General features: G+C 53.5%; 1 protein-coding gene across 1 annotated transcript in view; it reads left to right on the forward strand.

The window, feature by feature from the left end:
• Positions 1–2190: 2190 nt before the first annotated feature.
• The window catches only part of RAB11FIP4 (RAB11 family interacting protein 4), a 120030-nt gene continuing 101914 nt past the window's right edge, over positions 2191–20306 (forward strand). Inside the window, exon 1 of the mRNA XM_045488021.1 lies at positions 2191–2408. Within this exon, the coding sequence (XP_045343977.1) occupies positions 2250–2408 (159 nt within the window). The 5' untranslated portion in view covers positions 2191–2249. The remainder of the gene's footprint in view (positions 2409–20306) is intronic.

A 20306-nucleotide genomic window follows, 5' to 3' on the forward strand; every position in this document is an offset into this window, starting at 1 on the left:
CCTCCACCCTTACCCCATGACCGCCCCCTTTCCCACTTTCCCACAGCTTAGATTCTCCAGTCCTCAAACTCAAAAGTCTGTCTTCCCAGGAGGTGCTCCCGGAGGAATTCAAGTGTCAAGGGGGAAAGGGCAGATAAAGACCACATTCACCCCTGGAATGGGGGCTAGACAGACGGAAGACTGGGGCCCACAGTCAGAGAGGCCACATGGTGGTCCCACTCAGAGTGAGCAGGAAGACCAGAGGCCAGAGAGGAGAGACCACACAGCCCACGTGCAAAACTTGCCCCCAGCCCACTCCAGACTCCCCGCCTGGGTCTCTACACTGCTCTTGGTTCCTGGGGCTGGGGCTTCTTTGGGACACACCCTTGGCTGGTAATGAGGACAAGAAAGTGATTAAGACATATCCTGTTCTGGGGCACCTGGGTGGCTCAGTGGGTTGAGTGTCCGACTCTTGGCGTGGGGCTCAGGTCACAATCTCGTGGTTCACAGATTCGAGCCCCACGTCAGGCTCTGTGCTGACATGGCAGAGCCTGCTTGGGATTCTCTCTCTCTCCCTCTCTTGCCCTTCCCCTCCTTGAGCTCTCATGCGCTCTCTGTCAAAGTAAATAAACTTAAAAAAAAAAAAAAAAGACACATCGTGTCCTGGTGGGTTTCCTGGCATGGTGGGGAGATGGGCACCCCACCACAGAATTATAAAACTAAGTAGGCACCTGGAGGAAAGCACCAGAATTCAGACTAACAGGCAAGATGGAGTGCCATCAGGGAAGGCTTCCTGGATGAGGAAACCTCTTTTTCTTTTTTAATGTTTATTTTCAGAGAGAGAGAGAGAGCACTAGAGCAGGGGAGGGGCAGAGAGAGAGGGAGAGAAAGAATCTGTCAGCACAGAGCCCTACACTGGGCTCGATCTCAGGAACCTGAGATCTTGACCTGAGCTGAAATCACGAGTCAGATGCTCAACCAAGTAACCAAGGTGCTCCAGTGAGGAAACCTCCTAACTGAGCGAGAAAGCGTAAGTGGGAATGCACTCAGCCAAGGCCTGTATTTGGGACAGGTTGGGGGCAAATGGTGCCACACGGGCCTGGCACGCTGAATAACAAGGTAGATGGAGGAGAGGTGGCAGGCCAGACCCTTGGTGGGGGGGAGGGGGGGCAGGTAGAGTCATCAGGGGGAGCCCAGGTGGAGGCTCCACTGAGCACTCCTGGCAGGAGGGTAAGGTCCAGGCCTGGAGGCCCCTGCCACCTCTCAGATTCTGTCCTGGCCTCTGAGCTTGGGCAGGGCTCAGGCACCCAGGGCCTGCCAGAGAGGGGTGAGAATGCAAACCCAGGGGAAGGGAGGGAACCTCCCTCAGGTGTTTTGTGTCCGCAACAGGCAAACCTAGTTGCTTGCTTCTCCTTCCTCCTGCCGGGCCCCGTCCTCTCTCTCTCTCCCTCCCCTGTCGCTGGATGCCTATTGGGGCTGGAGCTCTGTTCCCTGCTCTTCCTCTCCCCGTCCTTCCCCCAGCAGGCATCCGGCCCCACAAATGCTGCTGGGGAGGACCGTGTGGTCCAAAGCCTGGAAACCGTTCCAGAGGTTAGGAGTAGGGAGGCTAGGTCCATCCAGATCTGGACTGGATATACATGTTAGCCCTTCCTCTCACAAGCTGTGTGGCCCAGGGTAAGTAGTTCAACCTCTCTGGCCCTCAGCTTCCGAATGAATGAACAATCGGACACGAACGGAGGAAAACACCTAGAACCTGCAGAGCGCCGGGTCCTGCCGGGGACGCCCCCGGGGCGCAGGCAGCGGGGACGGGCGGGCGGCGGGGTGGGGGCCGCGAGCCCGGAGGCGAGGCGGTGGGACCCGGGCCTCTCGTCTGCCTTCTCCCAGGGGGGCGGGGCCTTCGGGCAGCTGGGAGTTTCCGGGCACCGGCCGCGCGCCCCCCTCCGGTTTTCGGGGAGGAGGGGGGAGCAGGGGGAAACCGAGTCGGCGGGGCGGGGGGCGGGGGGCGGCCCGCCCCGCAGGAGCGCGGCTCCTTTTGTCTGCAGCCTCCGCGCCGCCGCCGCCCCTCCCCGCCCGCCCGGAGCGCGGGGCTGCGGCGCCGCCGCTGACACGGCTCGGCCGCCGCCGGGCGGAGGCTGCGCGTCGCAGAGGCGCGCGGGCGGGCGGGCGGCCCGGAGGGCGCGCGGCGGCGATGGCGGCGGCGGCGGCGCGGGGCGGGCTGCGGCGGCCGCGGCGGGCGGCGCGGGGCTCGGGCTAGCCGCGGGGCCGGCCGGATGGCGGGCGGCGCGGGCTGGGCGGGCGCCCCCGCGGCTCTGCTGCGCTCCGTGCGCCGCCTGCGCGAGGTGTTCGAGGTGTGCGGCCGCGACCCCGACGGCTTCCTGCGCGTGGAGCGCGTCGCGGCGCTGGGGCTGCGCTTCGGCCAGGGCGAGGAGGTAAGGGCGCCGCGTCCCCGGGCCCCCGCCGGCGGCCCTGCCCTCCACCTGCCCGGGAGGGGCCCCGCCGGCGCCAGCCCTTTCCCCCACCCCCACCGCCCGAGCGGGCCCCCTACCTCCCGGCACCTCCCCCTCCCCCTGCCCGGTCGGACCCCCGCTCCCCCCCCCACTACAGCGCCCGCGGCGGCGAGCGGCACGCGGCACGCCCAGGGTGGCTTCTCTGCCCACCTTCCCTCCCCCGCAGTGCGGGTCCCTTTGGCCCGTGTGAAAACCCACTTGGGGGACGGCGCTGTCAAGAACCCGGCTTCGGGACCCCCCGCCCTCCCTGCCCCTGCGGAGACTGAGCCGGCCCGGGTCTGTGGGAACCGAATTCCAGGACGCGGTGGGGGGCGGCGGGGGGTGGGGCGTGCGCCCCGTTGGGCCCAGCCAGTGGGTGGACGGGCCCACTGGGAGCGCGCTGCAGCCGGACTGCACCCACCGGGCCTCGCACCCAGGAGGAGGATGATACCTGGTGACCCCTCTTTCGGGCTCCGATGGGCAGGCCTGGCTGGCAGCTGGCTGTGTTAGCTGCGGCAGGCCAGCCAGAGCCAAGCTTGCAGTGTCCCCTGCGATAGGCCCGCGTCTATTTGGGGAAACCAGGAGTTCTGTTGGTTGTTAGCAGGGCCAGAATCAGTGGGTGGGTGTTGCCAGTGGGGTAGCGGGAGGAATAGCGATAAATGCTCCCTCGACCAGTGTCCTGTCGTGCCATGGGCACAAGGACTGGTGACTTGGGTCCGGGAGGGAGGGCAGGACACCCACCTGACGGGGAGCGTCCTCATTCTCGAGTTACTGCCCACTCTGACATGGTCAGGGGTTTTCTCCTGGGAACAGAAGCCCTGAGTTTCCAAGGCCACCTAAGGCCTCAGCCTCTGCGTGGGGAGCGTGGGCACCGGGGGCATCAGATGGGCACTGGCTGGCATTCTGTTCCTGGGGCACCTCGTGCCTAGCATTCCAGAACATGGGAGAAGCCAGGACTTGGTTAGGTTGGACCCGTGCCTCTCTGCCACCTGGCAAGGGGGAGATGATAGACACCCGTCTCTCCATGGCACCTGGGCATGGCCAGGACCTGGGAGCAATAGGTGGAAGAGGATGAGGCAGGTTATCAAGTTGGAGGAGTCAGCTACCCCATCCCAGGAAGCTCGCTGCTGTGCTTCTTGTGAGAGTCCACATTTCCTGCAGCCATCAGGATCTTCTTCCCCAAAGGCCAGCCAAGCCCCTCGCCCTCACCAGTGGCTGTCTCCGAGGCCAGCCGAGCAGCCCCTTAGCATGGGGAGAGCCCCAGCACTCCTCCCAGGACACAGGCTACAGGGGGAAGCACCTGCCTGGCTCTGATGGAACCCGGAGTTCCCGAATAGCAAAGCGGTTCTCCCAGCAATCTGTGCAGGAGGCCCCCTGATCCCCCAGCAAGCGTCACCACCTTATCCCTGAGCTGGACAGCTGCTGTTGTTGGAACCTTCTCCTTCCTGCACTCTTAGAGCCAAACCTGCTTGTCACGTAGTCATCTCGGTTCTGCACAGGGACTCACATGGGTCTCTCTTCTGTGTGGCAGCCTTTAAATATTTGAAAAGAACACTCCTGCCTCCTTAGCTCCTTCCCATCCACCCCTTCCCGTCTTCACTTCTCCAGGTCGAATACCCTCTGTTCCTGAAGCCCCAGCCATTTCCATATGACCTGGTAGGGGCTAAATCTCTGGCTTATGGCCCCGGAGCTGCCATCAACTAATTTGTGTGACTCAGTTTTCCTAGTAATAATACAGAGGACCTGGGTCAGGAGACCCCCAGGACTGCTCCAACCCCAACACCTGACACACACCCAGGAGGCTGCCTTGTGCATGGTGCACAACACTTTCCATTCATATTACGTTTCTGGCCATCCAGACCCCCAGGGATCTTTCTTAGAAACCTCTGCCAAACCAGGATTCCCCAAGGTCCCGGAGAAGGGTCAGTGATTTCTTTCTTTTTACAGCATAATCATATTAGAGAAGCAGTTTGTATGCACTGTAGGAAATTAGAAATGTGGGTATTATGTTCCCATCTCCCAGGCAGCTCCACTGTGACACCTTGGTTACATCCTTCCAGAACTGTTTCTATGCTTATATGTAGATTTCCCCCATAAAATGAGATCATGCTGTGCATACTGTTTTTTAACCTGATTTTTTTTTTCCCGGTAAATGATCAGCACTTTCTGCTTCAGTAAATTTTCATCTCACTTAATATGCAGACCTTGTTCACATTTCTCTGTTTGGCCCCAAAATGTCCATTTTTGCTGTTTTGTTTAAACCAGTTTCCTCTCTACGACTGTGCAGTGCATCAATGTTGTGACCCTTAGGTCTCTCTACTCTAATGCAATCCCTTTTTTAAAACAAAATTTTAATAATCCTGGCTTGCTGAAGAGAGCAGGCCTCTGGTCTGTGTCAATAATTTCTTGAATCAAAACCTGTTATTTGGCCCTTTTTCCTATTAACTTTCATCTCGTTCATTTCATCCCATTGTAACAGACAGTGGAGAGAATTTAAAATCCTACCTCTGTCACTCTCACATGCTATGCTACCTGCAGGGGTAGAGAAGCAGTGCTTCTCTCTGAATCCACAGGCTGATTGTAAACACAGGGCAGGACCACGGACAGGGCCTGGTAGGGGCGGTTCTACTCACACTATCCTTGACGGAGACCCACAGACGTACATTCTGCATAGTCCTCGCTACACGTTACAATGGAGGAAAGTCATTTCTCCACAGTTAGGGATGCCTTCGAAATTCTATGTGCTTGGACAGTTTCTATTTCGTTTTGTGTTCAAAACTCAAGTGGAAACCTTGATTTCCCAACCCACTAGCGCTGTAGAGTCAACAGCTGTGGTTCACTAGCTATGGCGTTCAGTGAACTTCTCAGAGCTGGTTACCTGTGTTTTACCAACTCCCTCCAGAATACCAGGGATGCCAGAATCCTTTGAACTGCTCAAAATATACTGGGTTGCAAAGAATAAAATAAAATACCCATGAGGCCATACTAATATAAATGATTGAATGAGTGAATAAATAAATACTAGGAAAATATCCTATACAGAAGAAATTCAAGTAATTTATGTAGATAATTCCCCACCAAGGAGGCAGAGCCTAACTCCCCACCCCTTGAAAGAAGCGTCAGATGTGCATAGTGGCTGCCTTCTAAAGGTGTAACTTTTCAGCAGAGAAGCCTGACTAGCACTGTCTCAGCCACACGATCAACATCAATAGCGATAAGTCATGTAGACAATGTGTACCCTTGATGGGACGTGATAAGAGGCTCTTTACCTCTACGGTCTTCCTCCCCAAACCCCAGTCTAGTCGTGAGTAAAATATCAGACAAACCCCAACCGAAGGACATTCTGCAGAACACCTGCTTAGTATTCTTTCAATTTGCCAAGGTCATCAAAACCGAGGGAAGTCTGAGAAACTGTCACAGCCCAGCAGAGCCTAAGCAGACACGACAACTACATGTAAGGCAGATGGGATCACGGAACAAGAACAGGACATTAGGTAAAAACTAAGGAAGTCTGAATAAAGTATGCACAGGAGTTAGTAATGGTATTATGTATAAATTAGGTTGGCCTCTGACATCCCCCCTGATTTATTGGCTTAGGAATCAGAGCAGAAAAGAGAAGACAAGAAAATTTGATAAAAACATAAGTACCTGTAACGGAAACACAAAGATTGAGCTTTTAAGGACTACAAAGATGGGGGGAAATGCCACTGTCCCAACTCTGGAAGTCCCTAATACGTGGGAGCAGGCAGACAAGTACATAGGAGTGTGGTCTGAAACCATATTGACTTCTCATGTCTTGCTTTTTTTCCTCTAACCTTTCTGAGCCTCTGTTTATTCATCCATAAAGTGGGGGTGATAGAAGTCTCCATTCCATTGGGTTATCGTGGAGGTTGAACCAGCTAATATATGGGAAGTGCTCAGTCTGGGATCTGCACAAAGTAGGCCTTCTATCAGGATCGCTGCTGCTGTTGTTACTACGATTACTTTCTGAACACTTGCAAGCACCTTTGAGAGACTGTTCTGGAGTTCCCTGGGGCTGAGGTCAAGGTCTGGGACCAGCGTGTGGTGCTCTCAGCCTACCCTCCTTGTCCAGCTCAGATCTGCCAGTCGGCCTTGCATCCTATCAGAAGTCTGAGGACGAAAGACCTTAAAAGCAGCGAGAGATGGGCCATATTCCCTGTTGTACATCCTCTCCTTTTTTCAGTTTGAAGACCATCCTTCTTGCTAGATAAGACAAGACAAAAGCGGTTGAGTGTCCTCTCTGCCATCTGTTAACACAGCACTGTCTCCTCTGCACAGTGGGCCTGTCCTTCCTGCTGGGAATGGGGGGGGGGGGGGCCACTCCCACATCCGAAAGGGTGTTGTGAATTATTTGGGGGAGGTAGCTCAGCTGTAGCTAACCAGGACTAGTCTGTAATTTCCCCCGTCTTTGCGTTTGCCCCAGATATGGCCAGAAGAATTGGGGCATGATGCCTCCTTCTTCACATTGGGCAGGAGATGAAATAAAGGTCCCAGCTGGGTTCCCTCAGTCCCCACGTCCCCTCTGCACTCACGACTGCCATGAGGGAGATGCCGACGCTGCCTGAGCTGGCAAAGGGCTTGGGGTGCTGGGACAGGACAAGATGACTCAGGGGCCGGCCCTGGGGTGGGGTCCACCTCAGATTTGTGGGCTGTCAGGGACAGGGGACAGGGGAACCGTGAACTACAGCTGGGGTCTGCCCAGGAGAGGGGATTGGCTGCTGGGGAAGAAGCATCCGTGTTCCCCACATCTGTGGCTAGATCTTGGGAGGTGGGGAAGTGATAGGAGGAGAGGAACCAGATCAGGAAAGGCTCAGCCATCCTCCGTAGACAGTGGGAAGAGCCAGGCAGCAAGATGGGATGTGTGCTTGAGAACACAGGCCGGATCCAGCAGGAGACTGTGACATACTGTCAGAGAGGAAGAGGGCCCAGACTTGGGTAGGGGTGGGGGCAGAACTGGCAGGGGCCCGGAAGGCCTGCAAACCCCCAAAAGTCACTCCTGGATGATGCAACTCAAAGCTCTGTTGGCAAATGGGCCCCTCTAGGTGCCCTGCCCGATTGGGGACACCCTACAGATGACAGAGCTGACAAAACAGGAGGGCCCAAGTCCTCCGAGCCTCGAAGGAAAGGTGGGGGTGCCTGTGGGCCATGAGAGGGGAGCAGAGCAGGAGTGGGCCCGAGACCTTCTCTTTCCTGCGCTTCTGCCCCCGCTGGGCACCCCCCGGAGGCTGTGGTCCCTCAGGCGTAGGGGGTGAGCACAAGGTACCCAGCTGTGGGGGTGGGGCGGGGAGGGGCAGGCCCTGGCAGTCATGCAGCACCCTCCGGCCTCTCCAACGGGCCTGCATCACAGTTTGGCTGTGCCGGGAGGAGGGCCGTGTGAAGAAAGCCCACAGGGACTGGCCCATCTTGTCAGACATTCTTGACGTGGCCTGAATGCATGTGGTGAACATCTCTGGGTATAGCTACCCCCCACCAACATACCGGGTTCTGGAGAAGAAGAAAGCTCTAGGTAGGGGAGGACTTGGTGGTGGGCAGGTGTGGTCGGTGCCTCCACGTTGAGATCTGAATGGGGGAACAGAATCAGGCCTTGCAAACAGCAAGACGTGCCCTCAGAGTAGTTTCAGTGGGCGGAGGATCTGAGCTGTCCTTGGGTGCTGGGCCTTCACCCTCTGAAGGTGGATGCTGTAGGCCTCAGGGTTACCAGCCAGGGCAGGCAGAGTGGTGTTTAGAAATGGCCCCAACTCTGAGGCCTGGGAACTTTCTGCAGCTCCAGGAAGAGAACCAAATAGGCAAGGAAGGAGAGAGGAGAAGGTGGTAGTGGAGGCAGGGCAGAGGAAGCAACGCTCTGCCTGTGGCCGACGATTCCCGTGTGCCTCCCCAGGCTGGTGGGCCGGGAGGGGGATCCCAGAAACCTGGTGGGTGTGTGGTGGAAGGCTGAGAAAGCACTCCTCCTCCCATGGGCCGGCTGGCTCCACCGCCGTCGGGGTCGGTCATCCCTGCCTTGGAGGGCAGTGCAGATTTGGGGCTGGTGACCCACCCACCAGCCCCACCCCGTGTCGCTTGGTGTGGGCTGGAACGCCCTCGTTCACGGGTCCGTTTGTACAGGCCTGGTTGGGGGGCGGGGGGGTTCCTGCCCGATCCCAGAGTAAGTGCGTAAGGGGGCTCCTCTGTCCCCTGCTGCGGTGGCCCCTGTTCCTCCCCAGGCCCTGAGCAGTCCCACCAGCGCTGAAGGGGAGGCTGACAGTTGGCTGGGAATGACAGAACTGGGCAAACCAGAACAGGGAGGGATGGGGGAGGGAACGCCTGCTGACCTGGAAACAGTGAATGTCATGCCTGCCCTAACTGCTCGCTTCTCACACGCACACACACAATTGGGTGAGGGCCCTGAAATTCTTATAGAGTAGTCTTAATGGAAATACCTTTTGCATGTGGGAGCTGTCTTAATGTATGTTTCCAGGATTAAAAAAAAAAAAATTTTTCCCCATTTACATCTCGCACGCCTACTATATGCCAAAACCCTTCCAGGCACTGGAAAACCCGAGTGGCCTGGAGCTGGGAAAGACACAAGCCAAGGAATAAAAATTACTAACAGGTGGTGGTAGGTACTAGGAAGCAACAAAGTACTGAAACAAAACCAAAAGGAGATTCTTGCCCTTTGAGTGACTTGTGTTCTAGGAGGACATTTAGGTAGAGGCTGGAATGAAGTGGGGGACTGCCTGCAGCTGGCAGATATGTGAGGGTGGCTGACCCAGGCAGCGGCAGGAGAGGCCTGGGGGTTAGAGACACGGCAGGTGGCCTGTGAGGCAAGAGGAATAAAGGGAGATGGGCAGGGGGAAGCAGGGCTCCCACAGGCGGGCGGTCACCTCATCCAGGGGAGAGACGCTGGAGGCACAGAGCAGGGCAGCGGTAACGGAGACGTGGCTGGATTTGGACAGTCGAGCCCACTGGAAGGAGGGTGTGAGACAAGGAGAGAATTTGGAGAATTTGCTGGATGGGGAAGACTGAGGCTGGAGGCGGGATGGGCAAGGAGTCAGGAGGTCCACGTTAGCCTGTGAAACCTGAGATGTGCCTGGCATCCACGCGGAGATGTATGCCAGCAGGTGCACAAGTCCAAGGAATGCGCCTCAGCCTGGCTCTTACTGGCAGGCCCTTGACCTCCTCCCTCTGCTTCCTCAGCCCTTCGGTCTGACTGCCTACAACACAGGAGTTTATATGAGGGAAAAACAGAGAACCTGATTAAAGTGGGATTCGGCCCACTTTAGAGGCCAGGCGCAGGTGTGAGGGCCCAGGGACTCAACCGGGCTGGCTCGGGGCATCTCACATCCCCACCCAGAAGATGCCTCAAGACGCTCGCCTCGCTATCTTCTTTCTGGGTCGCTGACTGCTCATCTGCCCGGCCCATCTTGCCTCCTCCCTGCACAGAGTAAGAACTGGCCAGGGCCATAGTTAACTGCTGGAACGTGCGGTTGATATGACTGCTCGCCCTCTCCAGGGCACCTCGACTGGAACCACCCCCAGTTAGCCTTGGGGCTCTTTGAACCCTTCTGTTCTATGCTGTTTCCCCCACCCCCAGCATCTTCTGATCCTTGGAGGCGCCCCTCCCAGAGCTTAGGGCCACCAACATATCACCCCTGGGGTCACTGCTGAGGGATCCCGTGTTCATAGTTGCATGCTCTTAGAGACAGGGAGAACAAAGCAGCTCAGACTCTACACATTTGTGTACCAGTGATGCAAGAGGAGAGTAAGCCTCCTGGTAGCCATAGCCCAAACTAGAGCTTTGAGGACCTCTAAGTTCCCTTGGGATCTAAGGCCTCGAGTCTCATTTGCTGTGGCACAAAACTCAGAGAATATTGCCAGCTTCCTGCAAAAGCAGGTATCGATTGCGCATGGGCCTATAGTGGCCACTGTCCTCAGGGAGATCCCAATCCAAGACCAACACATACCTGGACAGGGTAGACAGGTAAATCAGAGACTGATTTCCACCAAAACAAAAACCACCAGGGGAGTTAGAGGCCCATTCAATGCCTGTGTCATTCTAGCACAGCCCTGCCAGGAGATGGAGGCTCACTGCCTCCCTAGACAAGCCCGTTCTGCTCTGACAAGGCTCTGGCTGAGCTCTCTTTCACACAGTGAGCTAAGGTCTGTCTCCTGGGGCTCCAAATTTTGCTCATCCTTCCCTCTCCCCATCCAGCCAGCCACCTACCTGCCCATTGGACAGCACATCCACTTAAACATCCGCTTAGTCAGCCAGCCACCTCTCTGCTCATCCATCCATCCAGACATCTGCCTCCCCATCGACCCTTCTACTCATCCGTTCATTGCACATCCACCCATTTGTCCATCCATCTGTTCACCCACCCTTCCACCTCCCCTGCCTATCCATCCACCATGCGGCCAGCATTTCTGAGTATCTATAAGGCCTGAGGCCTAAGCACAGATCCAGGGCTGGGGACTGGCACTTTTAGGGAGTGATACATGACTGTGTGTAGAGAGGGCACAGCAAGGGCAGGGAGGGTGAGGGCTGGAGCAGGGGCCAGATGGTGACCTTCCAGAGGGCTGAGGAGCTGAGACTGGCTGGCTGGCTCAGATGAGTCGTGGGTGCACAGCAGCCCGGGCCTCCCCTCTTTGGAGTTAGCTGGTTTTCATTTCACACTTCCCACATTGGCCTTGGGTCTGGTGAGGGCCGAGGCCTGACTCTAAGAAGGGAAAGCCTACATTATTTCAAAGGTGCTTATTATGATGGATGGACCTGCTTCCTTGTCTGTGAAATGGGGGTCACAACCCCTATTTGTGGGAGTGTGTGTGTTGAGAGCTGGAGACAATACATAAAGACCCAACGTGGCGCCTCTTGGCATCATCATTCATCTGCCTTGTTGGCATCCCTGCTGCTCTCAGTCCTGAGAGCGCACCTCTGATCGCTTTCCTCTGCCTGGTACTTTTCCAGGCATAGGCCTCCCTTGTGCAACGGCCACACCTTCTCCCGCAGCCACTAGTGACTTTCTGTGGACGGGGGGGGGGGGGGGGGGGGGGGGGGGGGGTGAAGAAATGATTAGTGCTGTCTGCCATCATAGTTTTCGTTCTGTTTCCTCCTGGAAACAACCCTGTGAACCAGAGAGGTGAAGTGAATTGCCCAGGGTCCCACAGGAAATGGAGGAGCTGGGGCAGTTGGGGTCCCTTCCAGGTTCTTCCAGGGTCAGGAGAGGAAAGAGAAGGATCAGATCTGAGCTTCAGAAACTTGATGTTGGAGGAACCTCAAATCCGAGGCTTCATCTGGCGTTTCTAAATCTGGGGTGGCCCGGGTTCAGTGTGTGGAGCAGCGCCTGACTGGAGCCATAATTAGAAGTAGGTTGTAATCTGCAGGACGACGAGGGCACTGCCAGGAGCCCTGGATGGGCCCTGCAGGCCAGGCTGGCTTCGCTGCAATGGAAGGGCAGGTGGCAGCGGGGACCGAGTTTTAGGGCGGAGAGAGGCCACCGGCAACGTCCCGCGGATGACGCATCTCCACTACTTTGCGTGGTTTTCCTGCCAGGTGCCCCTCCTCCATCCTCCATCATCCCCAGGCACGTAGGGCAGGGGTGGGGGCCTGACCTGCAAATGGGACACCCCGCCAGCACCCTGCCCCCATTCTCCAGGCCCCTTCATCTTCTTGGCCCACACTGGGGGCCCTTCCCAGCCATGAAGGCCGTCTGGCCCCAGGCAGCCTTGACCTTTTTTTTTTTTTTTTTTAACATGTATTTAGTTTTGAGACCGAGACAGAGCACGAACAGGGGAGGGTCAGAGAGAGGGAGACACAGAATCCGAAGCAGGCTCCAGGCTCTGAGCTGTCAGCACAGAGCCCCGAAGCGGGGCTTGAACTCACGAACCGCGAGATCATGACCTGAGCCGAAGTCGGCCGCTCAACCAACTGAGCCTCCCAGGCGCCCCAGCCTTGACCTTCTTTTGCTCCCCGTGCCTCCACCTCCCCCAGCATCCCAGTTCAGGCCAGGCCGGCTGTAACATTCTCTCAGGGCACTGGCATCAGGCACACAGGGTCTGAGAAGGTGACTGCCACCTTTTAGCTGGGGGACTCAAAGTTACCTAACCTCTCGGTGTCTCAGTCTCACCTGTATGGCAGAGATAATATTAGGTTAAGTGTCATACCTATTAATATCAGTGTTACCACTCAGTCTCGGTTTTCTGGGTGGGCTGTCTGTTTTCATTCTTTTAGGGATCTTTTTGAGCACCTGCTCTATGTCAGGTTTGGGGCCAGAGGGCATACAGGTGGTTAGGATAGACTTCCTTCCCTGAGCAGCTCACTCCTGGGGGTGGGGGGGGGGGGTTGTGTCGGGAGTGTTCTAAGATGGAAATCATGGCTGCCCTCCGTGTGAAGGGTGCCACTGGGGACCTGTCCAGGTGTGCTTGGTGTGACAGGAGATTCACTCTACCCGGAGGTGGGAGGCTTCCCAGGGGTGGCCGGGGTGAGTCTTGAACAGGGTCAACCAGGGCAGAAGGGAAGGATGGCTATGCCAGAGGAAAGACCTGCCAGGCAGGAGAGGTGGCAGGTGGGACAGGGACTGAGCTGACAGGCAGGAGGAGGCCGGATGGAGAGGAAAGGGTAGATTTTATCACGCAGGTGTCTGGATGGAATGTTGAAAAGGTTGGAGCAGAGCAATAACGTAGCTCTGTGTTGTTTTAGACAAACCCGTCTGGCAGTAGCACGGGGTGAAGGAAAGGGAGGCATCGTGGAGGCCACTGCCCCCCCCCCCAAGTCCAGGGGCAGGAAGAAAGTAGGTGAGGTGATGGAGAGAAGTGCAGGGTCAGAGGGTGACTTCCAGGCTATCCATGGGACTTCACAGCCGTGCTCGATCAGCAGGAGAGAACGTCACCTCATGCGTGTCCTGTGACCCCCCACTTAGGTGGCTTGGGTGATGGGGCCTGAGCCCAGCTCGAGGATGTGCACACACCTGCACGGCTCACGTGGTTCATGAGGAATCCCTCCGAGGACAGCCGCTTTTTATTTTAAAGAAAAAAAAGTTCCAAATATTGTTGTCGATTTATAGCAACTTTATAGGGCCAGAGGCATTTAAACAACTTTGTAGGACAAGAAAGCTAACGAGCACCAAACTGCATTTTTGTGCCTTAATATCCATATTGTGTCCTTGGCAGTGACCCACATGTGGTTGTGACCAGTGCATATGCCTTATTTGGCCCCTTTCCACCTAACGCTATGTCCTGGCCCTGAGTCCCAGATGGGAGCCCTGTCACCTCTCTGTTTAATCCAGGTCCCAGGATTGGCCCTCCCACCAGCCACTATGAGTGTTTCCGCAGACTTCTGTCTGCCTCACACAGTTTACTGAGCCTGGCACACCTGAAGAGGTACCTGGGCTGGCTGGTCAACTCCTGGGTCCTGGCAGCCTCTGCAGGACCCAGCCCCTGAGCTGGTGGGAGGAAGGGCGGAGCCTAAAGGAAACAGTTCTCCCCAATGATGCCCCAAGAGAGTGTGGGGGGGGGGAATGCTTGAGGGGGGAGTCCTGGGCCTTCCCCCTAAGTGGTCCACCTGCACTCCACACTGGGCTGGCCTTCCTCGGTAATGCTGACAGACCCCAGCATCCCAGCTGCCTGGGCTCTGTCCTCGGCCCAGCACCCGGTTGCCAGCCAGAGGACTGGCCTCTGCTATGGGCTTCTCAAAACCCTGACCCTGAGTGGGAGACACCTGTTGCCACGTCCCAGACACTAGTGGGTGGAGTCAGGTGCCTGCCTGCTCCTCCAGGCAGAGGCATTTGGGCTTCTGGGCCATCCGACGGTCTGGTGGTCGGTGTCTCCCTGTCTGTGCCCTCCCCTGCCTCTGAGACGATTTGCCCAAGGCATGAGGGTGCCTGTTTCGCCACATCCCCAGCAACATTAAATCTGTTTCTGCCAGTGTGGGAGATGTGGATGTGTAATATGTAATGGTATTCCCAACTTGTTTACGTTTTCACTTTTGATCACTAATGAGTTTGCGTTTCCCCATGTTGCTTTTCTTCTTCTTTTTAAAAAATTTTTTTTTCAACGTTTATTTATTTTTGGGACAGAGAGAGACAGAGCATGAACGGGGGAGGGGCAGAGAGAGAGGGAGACACAGAATCAGAAACAGGCTCCAGGCTCTGAGCCATCAGCCCAGAGCCTGACGCGGGGCTCGAACTCACGGACTGCGAGATCGTGACCTGGCTGAAGTCGGACGCTTAACCGACTGCGCCACCCAGGCGCCCCTTTTTTTTTTTAATTGAGAAGTAATTCATACCATAATATTCACCTTTTTATTAAAAAAAATTTTTTTTAACGTTTATTTATTTTTGAGACAGAGCATGAATGGGGGAGGGGCAGAGAGAGAGGGAGACACAGAATCGGAAGCAGGCTCCAGGCTCCAAGCCATCAGCCCAGAGCCCGACGCGGGGCTCGAACTCACGGACCGCGAGATCGTGACCTGGCTGAAGTCGGACGCTTAACCGACTGCGCCACCCAGGTGCCCCTCTTCTTCTTTTTAAAGTTGATTTATTTATTCTCTGAGAATGTGTGAGTGAGGGAGGAGCAGAGAGAGACAGAGAGAGAGAGAGAGAGACAGAGAGAGAGAATCCCAGGCAGGCTCCACGCTGTCAGTGCAGAGTTCAGCACAGGGCTGGAACTCACGAACCCGTGAGCTCACGACCTCAGCCGAAATCAAGTCAGACACTTAACCGACTGAGCCACCCAGGCGCCCCTCATGTTGCTGTTTATTCTTCATATTTCCTTCTGCATAAAGTGTTGTATCCATCTCTTCCAAACACTAATCAAGAGGGACGTATCTCTTGATCTTTATTTTTTTTTTAATTTTTTTTTTGTTTATTTTTGAGAGAGAGAGAGACAGACAGACAAAGTGTGAGTGAGGGAGGGGTAGAGAGAGAGAGGGGGAGACACAGAATCCGAAGCAGGCTGCAGGCTCTGAGCGGTCAGCACAGAGCCCAACGCGGGGCTCGAACTCACGGACCGCGAGATCATGACCTGAGCCGAAGTCGGATGCTCAACCGACTGAGCCACCCAGGCGCCCCAACTTGATCTTTATTTTTTAAATTGGTTCTTTATATTTTTTCAAAAGCATTTGTCACTTTTTATCTTGCTCTGTTGCCTTCCTTTTTGTATTTGTTCATCACGTTCTATCACTTGAAAATTTTCCTACGTTTGAATATTTTTTTTCAATTATATCATATCTTCCTTATTTCTAATTATAATTATCCTTTTAGTAGTGTAGGGGCCAAGGGCAGGCTGCCCCAAGATGGGCTACTTTGGCATGAAGATTATTTTGAGCTCAAAAACAGTCAAAACCCAGCAGATTCAGGAAAAGCTCTTTACCTCCCCCTCGAGCACCTAAAAAGAATTTAGATGGAGGACCTGCCCTATCTATCACCATAGATAACTACACTGTGATGTGAACTGGCTATGGGAGACAGGGCGGAACCCGGCAAGCCTGTTTGATCAGAGTTCTTCATGCCCCAGTGGTTCTGAGGGGCCCAAACATTTGTTTACCAAACATTTACTCTTTTTCATCTTCCTGTGAATTTCATTCCTTCTCTCTGAAGTCCCAGACCCCTCCTGCCTTCTCCTGTGTATACCTTATTTTGCCTGACTCTCTTTGGAATTTCCATGTCTATGTGGATTCCCCATAAGTACGAAATGAAATTTGATTTTTCTTCTGTTAATTAAAAAAAATTTTTTTTTGGTTTATTTATTTTTGAGAGACAGAGTGCGAGCAGGGAAGGGGCAGAGAGAGAGGGAGACACAGAATCCAAAGCAGGCTCCAGGCTCCGAGCTGTCAGCACAGAGCCCGACGTGGGGCTCGAACTCAAGAGCTGCCAGATCATGACCTGAGCCAAAGTTGGACGCCCAGCTGAGTGAGCCACCCAGGCACCCCCTGTTAATCTGATTCTTAGTCCAGCTGGAAGGATCTTGAAGAACAGAGGAAATTCTTCCTCTCTGACAGATGTTAGGAACTTACTTCCCATCTCTAGCAAGAATAAGTTGTTTTGTTTCCAAACCCCTCTCCAATTGGTAAAAATGTTTAGCTTTTACCCACTTGGAATTGATTACAAAGTTCGTGCAACATTCAGTTCTATTAATATGTTTAATTTATTTTTAAACGAGAACTGAATTCCACTAGTTTTTCCTTTTCTGTTTTTTTTTTTTTCTCATCCTTTGTGTTCAAAAGGAAAGGTTAAAGAATACGATGAACACCCAGATATGCCCTTCCTAGATTCACCAACTGTTCACCTTTGTCACATCTGTTTTTTCTTTTACTCTTTCAGCGATTATCTGTCTATATAATTTATCTCCTTTAGTGTTGTTTTGTTTTGCAGAAGCACTTTAAGCGATGATGTCTTGACAGGTTCCCCCAAAAACACTTTAGAGTATAAAGAACAAGGACAGTCTCCTACCTAAACAAGAGTCATCACCACACCTAAGACTTAATAGTAATTCAACAGCATCATCTAAGGTTCAGTCTGTGTTCACAGTTCCCCAGTTGTTCTCAAACTTTCCTTCCCTCACTGCTTTCTCTTCTGATGCAGGATGCAGTCAGGGATCACACATTGCATCTGGTTTGGCAGATGCTGCCTCTTGTATCTCCTTGAAATGAGAACTCTCTCTGTTTTTTGTTTTGTTTTGTTTTGTTTTGTTTTTGGCTTTCATAACATTCGCATTTTCTTTCAAGTTTCGGCCACTTGTCCTGTAGGCTGTCCCATAATCTAGATATGTCTGATTGTTTCCTTGCATTTTTGTCAAGGAGAGGTGAGTGTGGACCTCTCAGAGCATCACATGAGGGACATTGTTTTGTCCCTTTATTGGTGATGCTGAGTTTAATTACTTGGTTAAGGCCCTGCCTGCCTGATCCCTTCAATATAATGTACCTTTTCCCCTTTATAATTAATAAGCAATGTGGGGGATGGTGCTTTGAGACAGTGTAAATATTTGGTTCCCCAACAGCTTTTCACACAATGGCTTTAGCACCTGCTGATGCTCCTTGCCTGCATAAATTACAAAGCTGGTTGCAAAATGGTGACTTTTTTCCAATTCTGTCATTCCTTCTAGAGATAGAGCATTGTTCAGTGAAGATCGTTTCTTCACCCCCTTTTCTGAGTATCACTATGGATTCATGGATTCTTTTCTTTCCAGTGTGTTATAATCCGTTACCATCACGTTTATTTATTTTTTTTAATGTTTATTTTTAGAGAGAGAGAGAGAGAGAGAGAGAGAGAGCCAGCAGGGGAGGGGCAGAGAGAGAGGGAGACACAGAATCGGAAGCAGGCTCCAGGCTCTGGGCTGTCAGTACAGAGCTGGATGTGGGGCTTAAACTCACGAACCGTGAGATCATGACCTGAGCCGAAGTTGGATGCTTAACTGACTGAGCCACCCAGGCGCCCCGCCATCATGTTTATGTTTTGATGCTCAGAGATATCTTTGTTTTGTTTTTAAGGCAGGATGAAATTTTGATTAGTTAGCATATAATATCTTAAAATGGAGACATTGACCATTGTTACCTTTAAAAACTGCTTTCTAATATCCTTCATTGTTTGTGGATTTTTAAAGTGTATGACATATTTTCAAGGTCTTTATTTGGCATTGCCTTAAATTTATTAAATTAGCCATCTTTAATGTATGTTTAGTTTTGCCAATAGGAGAAAAGTATTAACATTGAAAATAAATGTCGGGGCACCTGGGTGGCTCAGTCAGTTGAGCGTCCGACTTCGGCTCAGGTCATGATCTCACACTCCATGAGTTCAAGCCCCGCGTTGGGCTCTGTGCTGACAGCTCAGAGCCTGGAGCCTGTCTCAGATTCTGTGTCTCCCTCCCTCTGCCCCTCCCCCATTCATGCTCTGTCTCTCTCTGTCTCAAAAATAAATAAACGTTAAAAAAAAAAAAAAAGAAAAGAAACGCCTTACAATTAGGCTAAATTAATGTTTAATATTTAATGTGTCTTGTTACTACTGAGAATGAAATACTTTTTCTCCATCGATTTTTTTTCTAACTGCATGTAACTAGCATATAGAATGCAATTGATTTTTGTAAATCTGTCTCATAACTCACCATTGGTATGTACTCATTTATCACATCTGGTAATTTTCTGGTTGATTTCTTTGGATTTTCTAGGTAAGCAATCATGTCCTCTGCAGAAAGTAATTTTATTATGTCTTCCTTTCCTATATTTATGAGTCCAATTACCTTTCCTTCTTAGACAAAAGTCACCAGCATTTCTAGAACTAGGTGGAACAGGGGTGGGCACGGGACATTGCTCTGACTTAGGAGCGCTTGGGAGTGAGACCTGCTGGGATGCTGACCATGTGGCCCAGCCGCAAGTTCAGGGAAACAGGCTGGTAGGTGCCTTTACCCCGGTGGTCTCACAGACAGTGTCCCAAAGACAGCGTCACCCAGGCTGCTGTTGTGTGGGAGTTGGTCTCCCTTAGAGAGAAGGGGCTGGCAAGAGGTAGTCTTGTGTCTCGTTTGTGGATCAGTGCAGGACTCCAGCCTTGAAAGGCAGGAAAACCCAGGCAGAAGCAGTACAGCAGGGGATGGGCAGGCTGAAACTAACTTGCTGTTCACAGAGCACCACAGAGCTGGTCCCGGGCAGACGGAAGCAGCAGGCAGGGGGGGTCTGGGGGAGGCTGGGGGGAGCTGAGATTATTCCCTGCACCCTGCTCTGGTCTTAGGCTAGTTGGAGCCAGTGACTATAAGGGTTTGTGGGGCCGGCAGAGGCAAGACCCCAACTATCCTTTTCTTATTGTTCTTTTATATATTTTTTTAATGTTTATTTATTTTCGAGAGAGAGAGCGAGAAAGAGAACGAGAGCACACACAAATTGGGGAGGGGCAGAGAGAGAGAGGAAACACAGAATCCAAAGCAGGCTCCCGGCCCTGAGCTGTCAGCACAGAGCCCGGCGTGGGGCTCGAACCCACGAAACGTGAGATCAGAACGCCTCGGAACCTGACGTGAAGGCGGATGCTTCCCCGACTGAGCCACCCAGGCGCCCCCTTATTATTCTTTTAAATGGGCTGACTGTCCATTACTACCATTAAGTAGGATGGAGGCATCTGGGTTTAGGTTTATTGTTAGCAGGTTAATAAAGACCACCCCCTCCCAGTCCCATTTTCCTTGCACCTTAAAGGTGTTCATGATGTTTGCCATTTCCCCCCATTGATGCAAAGACTACACCTGGAAAGGGGAATCTGATTGGCCAGGCCTGATCACGTGCCCATTTCCAGAGGCTGGCCTCAAACTATCTGGGAAGGGTGTAGTTCCCCCAAAGGAAAGTCAGGGTGAGGGGCAAGCGATGCTGGACAGAGACAGAACGCAGACTGCAGGGCGACCCAGCCCTTTAGCCCACCCAGTGCTCTCCGTCCCCCGCCTGCCCGGGGAGGAGTGTTTACTTCTGCATTTCCCCGGGCAAATGGGCTGTAAGGACTGCAGTTGGGTACGTGCGCCACTCTGCCCCCAGCACCCCGTCTGGCTGGGGCACGCACGTACCGAGGGCACAGTAAGCGTTACTTAAACGTCTGAGTGGGTGAATAAACGAAGTACACGGGGACCAGCCCAGAACCCAGCGACCCAGCGCCTACTGAGCTCCACCCTGAAGTTGTATGGTTGGTAAGCAAATCCCTCTCTACCTCTGTCGGCTGCCTGATAAAGTTTGGGGGCTGAGGGCTTTGTGGTCGAGGACCCAGGCTCTGGGCTGGATAGGTCAGAGGTCAACCCCCGGTGACTTGCTGCGACTGTGACCTGGGCTGAGTCTCTGTACATCTTTGAGCCTCACCTGTGAGACAATGATGGTGTTCTTGACAGTGG

This window comes from Leopardus geoffroyi, chromosome E1, assembly GCF_018350155.1.
Source record: "Leopardus geoffroyi isolate Oge1 chromosome E1, O.geoffroyi_Oge1_pat1.0, whole genome shotgun sequence".
Lineage (NCBI taxonomy): Eukaryota > Metazoa > Chordata > Mammalia > Carnivora > Felidae > Leopardus > Leopardus geoffroyi.